At 46.2% G+C, this 7,341-nt stretch overlaps 1 protein-coding gene across 1 annotated transcript; it reads left to right on the top strand.

Annotated features, from left to right (window-relative positions):
* Window positions 1-590: 590 nt before the first annotated feature.
* On the top strand, window positions 591-6,605 carry UMPS (uridine monophosphate synthetase). Its single transcript, XM_050900050.1, has 6 exons — window positions 591-740; window positions 1,164-1,317; window positions 2,919-3,587; window positions 4,289-4,464; window positions 4,999-5,113; window positions 5,910-6,605. Exons 1-6 carry the CDS (start codon window positions 591-593, stop codon window positions 6,089-6,091), a joined length of 1,446 nt encoding a protein of 481 aa, XP_050756007.1. The 3' UTR covers window positions 6,092-6,605.
* The last annotated feature ends 736 nt before the right edge of the window (window positions 6,606-7,341 follow it).

The raw sequence follows: 7,341 nt of genomic DNA on the forward strand, positions 1-7,341 counted from the left end.
CCAGAGGGACGTTCACAGGAAACCAGAGCAGGGGACTATCACTCCAGCCAACTCTTAGCCTTGCATGCATCAAGTCGGACACCACGCAGCCTTTTGGGAGTCAGTCCGAGAGCCGAAGCAGAGAGAAAGTCTCGGTCACATCAAACCCTCCCTGCAGCAGCGGCTTCTGCTTCCCTGCGGAAAGGGCGGGTGTTGCCCGGGGGGACGGGCAGACCCTGGACGCACCTCCAGCAGAAGGGTTCCCTGTCGTGTGGGGCCGGGATCGTGAGGGGCCGGGCCCGGGATGGCGCGGGCTGGGCCTCACGCCGTGGGGAGCTGGGCGCGGGGGATCGGGGCCCTCTGCCGTGCGGGGCTGGGCCCCACAGCGCGGCAAGGGGAGCGCGGGAAGGGGGGCCCGGGATCGCGTGGGCCCCGGATCGCGTGGGGCCGGGCCCCTCGGGGACCGCTCCCGCCGGGGCCGCGCTGTCCCCCGACACCGCGCTCCCCTCCACGGGCTGCGGCCCTCTCCGTGCATGCGCACAGCGCGCACCGCCCCCTCCCGGCGCCGCGCTGCGCCGTCATCTCCCGGCGCCGGGGTGGCGTACTGGGGGATGGCGGCGGTGGGGCGCGTGGCGGCGGCGGCGGCGCTGCGCGAGGCCGGCGCCCTGCGCTTCGGCGACTTCGTGCTCAAGAGCGGCCGGGCCTCCCCCGTCTACATCGACCTGCGCGGCCTCGTCTCCCACCCGCTCCTCCTCCGCCAGGTGCGGGGCCGGGGGGGCGCCCCCGGGCCGTGGCCGGGGCCGAGCGGCAGCCGCTGTGGGGGGCGAGGGTCCTGCCCGGAGTGCCGGGCGGCGCTTGTCCGTGCCGGCACCCCTGAGGTCTCGGGTGTCTCCGCGCCTCTTGCGGGGTAAAGGGTCTCTGTTAGCTAAAGGAGGGGAGGGGGCCCGGGAGCGCTGGTGGGGCCTCTGCGGAGAGCCCTTCCGGGGCTGGGGTCGTGCTCTGCTGGCCAGGAGCCGGCTGGGTACGGACGTCGGGCTGTCGGCTCGCTGTGGGGACAGCGGCTGTCGGGTCGTGTGAAGGAGAGAGGTTTTTCGTGCGTTTGCGTTGCTTCCCTTGGTAATACGTTTGTTTAGTCGCATTCACACCAGTCTGACTGTTAAAAAATGTTTGGTTTTCCTTTTCAGGTTGCAGATCTTCTCTTTCAAGCAGCCAAAGATGCTGGTCTCGAGTATGACTGTGTGTGCGGCGTTCCTTACACAGCACTGCCGCTGGCCACAATTATCTGCTCAGAAAATCAGATTCCAATGCTTATACGGAGGAAGGAAGCAAAAGACTATGGTAAAACTTTCAAATCAAGAATTTGTGTCTACTTGTGGTCCTATTTGGGAAATTACTTTAGATATTTGTAGTTCTTTTGTAATGTGCAGCATCTCCATTCCACTTTTAAGGTTACCACTCCAATTAAAAAAGCAGCCCCTTTCCCCCCTAAAACATACCTCCCACAGCATCCCAACCTGATCAGGCTCTCCCAGCTGGTTGCTGATTAGGCTACAGCTTGAATCCTGCTGTAGTATGTGTGGAGACTCTTGAGGGGGTTTTTTGTTTCTTTGTTTTTATTTGGGGGGGGGGGGGTGTGTTTGTTTTCTTTGGCAGTGTCTTTTTTTCCTTGGCACCCTTACCATGGTTCTGGGTTACTGGCCTCTTCCAGAAACCAAGATTTATAACTCAGTTTCTCTGATACACTGAGAGCAGTGCCACATTTCACCCCCAAACAGAACTTTTTGCATATTGACTCCAAGAGGAACCTTTCTTGTCTCTTCTTCATTTACCTCTCAAACCCCTTTTTCTTTTATATCCTATAGTCCTGTAATCAGCAGACAGGTTGGACCACGTGAGAAGCAGTCAGTTCTCTGCCCAATGAACCATTTATTTGATTTTGATAAGGGGGAGAGAAGACTGAAGTGTTAACCTACTGTAGCAACTGGATTTCTACATGTGATAAGAGCTGTACTCTTCCAACAGTATTTAATTAGAAAGTATGCTTGTCAAAACTAAATGTTCCTCCTATGTGAGTCAGTGTGCCAGACATGAAAACGTTTGCTGTTTCTTCTTGTGAAGGACAAGTCAATTGTGACAGCAATTAACTGCCTGGCACAAGGTTTCTGGTGTCACATGGATTGCAAAGCTGTACACACACTTGTTCTATAGGCTGTCATGGTCTGAGCAGCGCACTTGCTGCATAATGTTCTCCTGCTGCTTGCTGCTTCCTGGGAAAGCTAGGCATCCTTTGTCGTTGTCCCCCGGGAGGCCTTTCATGGACGTGTGCCTCTTGTGGGTTAGGGCAAAGGCATTTGGGGCTTTACTCCTTCTAATTGTTCTAACAGGCATATTAAGTACAGAATACTGCTTGTGGAAAATAGGAAATATGCTGAAGAGTACCAATAACTTGGCTGCTTTAAAGACGTTTTAAATAACTGGAGAAAATAATTTTGTAATTCTGAGCATTCAATTCATGGCAATAATAAACTTCTGTAGTCATCTTATCCAAAGATTTAAATTTGTGCAGTTAACAATATGTCAGTTTTGTTAACGCAACATCACTTGTGGAAACATAAAGAAGTATTTTATTAACTTGGAGAAGTAACAGTCTTTATGAACTCAATTACAAGTCAGTGACTGAGCTGTGGTAAGAACTGTGATAACTGGTATCAGGTAATAACTAAACAAATTACCTCTCCATACTGACAGTGAATATGAAATTCCTATTCTCTTGAAGTCCAATTCCATTGGACTTCAGGATATGCTGCAGCATATGCTTGTATGTGGAACAAATATGATCTTTACATTAGCATAGCAAGTTAAAGTTTTGATACTTTAAGTTTTTTGGGGGTCTTTTAAACTGTCTTCATTTAGTGAAGTGTTTGCCTTTTATTTTTAAGGTACTAAGCGGCTGGTAGAAGGCACCATTAATCCAGGAGAAACGTGCTTGATCATTGAAGATGTGGTAACTAGTGGATCTAGTGTACTGGAAACTGCAGAAGTTCTTCAGAAAGAAGGATTAAAAGTCACGGATGCCGTAGTGCTGTTGGACAGGGAGCAGGGCGGGAAGGCCAGGTTAGAGGAACGTGGAATTCGCCTGCACTCTGTGTGCACATTGTCCGGGGTGTTGGAGATTCTCCAACAGCAGGGAGAAGTGGCTGTTGAGATGGTTGAAAAGGTGAAGAAATTCATTCAGGGAAATATGTTTGAGCCAGTGGCTCAGAATGGCCCCGCTCCCATGAAGAGACTGTGTAAAGAGCTGAGCTTCAGCGCTCGTGCCGAGCTGCCGGGGGTACATCCTATTGCAGCCAGGCTTCTCGCACTCATGGAAAAGAAGCAAACAAACTTGTGCCTTTCTGCTGATGTCACCAGCTCCAAAGAGCTGCTGCAGTTAGCTGCCATCCTGGGCCCCAGCATTTGTATCCTGAAGACTCATATAGACATCCTGAATGATTTCACCCAAGAGGTAGTAAAGGAGTTGAGAACACTCGCAGATCGACATGAATTCTTGATTTTTGAAGACAGGAAATTTGCAGACATTGGAAACACAGTGAAACATCAATATGAAGGTGATTATCACCAGCCTCGATTTACGGTAACTTTGCTGCCAGTGTGTGTAACTGCAGTGCTGGCACAGGTTGCCAGGAGAGATTGTGGAATCTCCACCCTTGGAGATGACTCAAGGGGACAAGGCCCTGAGCAACCTGATCTAGCTTTGAAGTTAACCCTGCTGAGAGAGTATGACCTCCAGAGGTCCCTTCCAACCTAAACCTTTTTATGAATCTATGGTTGTGCTCAGTAAGTATTTCTGAGTAGTTGTTTGCTGTGAGAAAACACAGCATGGCTTCTTAAGGCAGCCTGCTATTGTAAGCTTGTGTGCTTGTTACGGCTTTCATTTGATATTGCATCTGCAACTGTAGAAGCGTTTTTGTCTTTTTCTGATGCATATGTCCCGTATGATCTGCATACTGTATTGAAAGGTAGCACCTGTGACTGGATTTCTAGGTTACCATAAATGTCTCTGTGAATATTAACAGTGAGATACTAAGAAGTGTTTGTGAAAAGTAAAACTGAGAGATTACACTTTGTGGTTAGGCAGCTGCCAGAACTGTCTGATGAGACTGAACTTGTAACTGTCAAGCTTCAGTAGTAAAACTGTCTTTTAAAATGTGAATGATTTAGCGTGCAGCTTGTTTTTGTTTAACTCATGTTTCCTTTTTAATACGTTTCTAAAGATGCTTTGCCTGTGTCTTCCTATCCATGTTCTCAGGTGGTGTGTTCAGAATCGCATCCTGGTCAGACATCGTTAATGCCCACGTGGTTCCAGGCTCTGGAGTTGTGAAAGGTCTGAAGGAAGTAGGTCTTCCTCTCCAGCGCGGCTGTCTTCTGATTGCCGAGATGAGTTCCCAGGGGTCACTTGCAACGGGTGAATACACAAAAGCTGCGGTAAGTAGGCAGTCTTGTTTCGGGTTAAAAGCTTCTAAAGTGTTGTGACAGGGAGGTTTTGTGTGCTTCTAATATTTGCACTTCCAAAAGTCTCTCCAGCTCTAACTATTACAGGTTTTTTCCTGTGGAGACTCAGGAATCTGACAGTGTGGTGTTTAAAGGTTACAGCTGTAGGCTAGTCGTGTGAGGTGGTCAGAGTTCACACTGTGAATTCTAGTAAACATGCCAAGTTTGCTATTAGCCCCCCTCCCCCCTTTTTTCTTCCTTAAGCAATAAATTTCTAAGTAGTTTAAATTCATTCATTGTATTATTTATAACGTAGAAGGAAACATAACATTCACGTTCCTGGCTGCAAATGCAGGAAGATCAGTGAGGGGTGGGTCAGCTCTGGGTGACTTTATATTGGCAAAGCAAGAACAGGTGTTTCATACCCCTGCCTTGCACAGCTTGATGTGTCAAAGGGTGGATGAGAAACAGATTGCTAGTCAAGCTTAATTTTAGGTATCTCACTTGTAACTGTTTACTGATCTTCAGGTACAGATGGCTGATGAGAACTCGGATTTCGTTTTTGGATTCATATCTGGATCTAGAGTTAGTAATAAACCAGAATTTCTTCACTTAACTCCAGGGGTGCAGCTGCAAACTGGAGGTAACTTTTTCTGAAATATTTATAGTCTCTTTGTAAATACAGTAAGTGATCTAGCCTTCAGTGAAAAAGTGACTTCTGAAGAGGGTTTGGTTGCTGATTCTCTGGTGGGAGGAGTCTGTGTTTGCCTTTGTGGGCTGCCTTCTGTATTTCTGAGTATGCTGATCCCTTTCCTGGGAGCTCTGAAAGGCAACTAGCAGGTTACACAGCTTTGTTCGTGTGCCATAAAGCACAGTCCTTAAAACATGTGAAATGTCTTCAGATAGGTGTTAGGTTAGATGTACAACTACTCAGTAGGAGTAGAAAAAAAGATTTTTAACAAATACAGAAGTCTAACTGTAACACTGTTGATACTGATGTAAATGCAGTATCAATGAATTGGAAGTCTAATACTGACTAAACAGGTTATCACTGAACCAGGTAGGGCAGATGTGTTTCTCTGCAATACTTAATTCTTATCAAACCTGAAGTGAAATCACAAGCTTTTACGTGAATGTTTGGGGGTTTTGCCTGTTTTAAGAAGGCTAAGGCTTATTTCAGTGATCCTGATTGGTGCTTCTTTGTGTAACTGTTCCATCTATTGTGATTGGTAAATCATGAAGAAGGAGGGCGCTCTTGATCAAATTTGATCTGTGTAATAAGGAGGTCGTTAGTTGGAGACACGGTTTCTAGCTATGTTTGTGGATTTTTAGGGTGAGAGCTGGAACAGCATACCTGTTCTCTGTTCCAGCACCTCTTTGAAGCTTTTTAGTAGATACAGTTTTGTACAAACTAAAAAAAAATGGTGTCTCTATTTCAGGTGATAACCTTGGACAGAAGTACCTAAGCCCTAAGGAAGTTATTAGCGAAAAAGGTTCAGATATCATTATTGTGGGACGTGGCATCTTGTCAGCTTCAGACCGTCTTCAAGAAGCAGAGAAGTACAGGAAGGCAGCTTGGGAGAGCTACGTAAGCAGACTTGGTATTTGTGCAGAAGACTGAAAGCAGGCCATTTTCCTAGTCAATAAGCAAAGCTGATGGAGCTGCAATCATCGAGAGACTTCCAGTTAAATACGTAGACACTTCAGCCAGTAGAAAACTGCCCTTTTGGTGAAAAGTCTGTTACTAACTAAATTATTTTTAATCGCACACACGGAAATCAAGTTGTACATGCCATCATTGTTTTTTAATATTTGAATATGTGAAACAAAAACTTCATGTGTAGTTTTTAGCCTTAATAGCTTTTCTCTGCTGAAAATGTTGCACGAAACACTCCAAGGGTATTTGGTTGGCTGTTGTTGCTTTTGTTTCTTTTCCCCACCCTCAAATTCCTTTTGGCTGTGGAAACAGTATTTTACTGTTCTTAATAAACTTCACCTGCAGACCTGGCCTGCTGCCCCTCTCACAGGATTACTCAGCTCTGCTGTTTCCAAGGAGCGACTATGGGTCTTAATCCCACACTGTGAAATTGAATGTGTTGTTTAATAAATACTTTTTTGCTACTGTTTTCCTTTCATTGGATCTATAAGTCTTCCTTCTGTGGCAGTGTGAAATACTGTTTTCAGCACCCCAGTATTGTAAAGTCATTCTAGTGTGTTTGTGACTGCAGGAATTACTCATGATTCTGTTTACAGGAGCTACAAAGAATTTCTCAGAGCAACTAGTTGTTGTGTGCTTAATTACAGTGGAGCTGTTGATTCCTCTAATGAGAAACAGAAATGTACTTTGTTTACTGACTTTTTGTGACTAGCTGGAATACTTCCAGGAATTACTTTCTACTCTTCGTGATGAATAAGGGGAAGTAGAAATACCTTGTATGATTGGCTTTGATTAGAAAGGATGGAATAACCTTAAATATATCTAGTGTATGTGTAGTGGAAATCGGCTTGAATTTTCATTGCTGTCGAGAAGGCGAAGATGAATGGTGATGCTGTTCTAGACTGTTGCTGTGCTGATGCAAAGCACACAGAGAAAGCTGAGTCCCTTTGTTAATGCACTTAGCTGTAGACTAGGAACAACTATATCTAATGAGAAGAGTTTTTTGGCATTAGTACTGGACTCTTCGCTAAGCCTTTCAAAATAGGAGATTGGAGTTATGCTGACGTTCAAAAGGAGAGGTTTTGTTGATTGTTTGTTGGATTAGTCTATGCAGAGTGTCTAAGACCAAGGGACTCAGGCTTAGATCTGAGGGCTTTGCCTTATGCTTCTTGTATTTCTGACATTGTGCTCTGCTGGCAGTCAGACTTCAGAAA

Source organism: Gymnogyps californianus, chromosome 7 (assembly GCF_018139145.2).
Source record: "Gymnogyps californianus isolate 813 chromosome 7, ASM1813914v2, whole genome shotgun sequence".
NCBI classification, from domain to species: domain Eukaryota; kingdom Metazoa; phylum Chordata; class Aves; order Accipitriformes; family Cathartidae; genus Gymnogyps; species Gymnogyps californianus.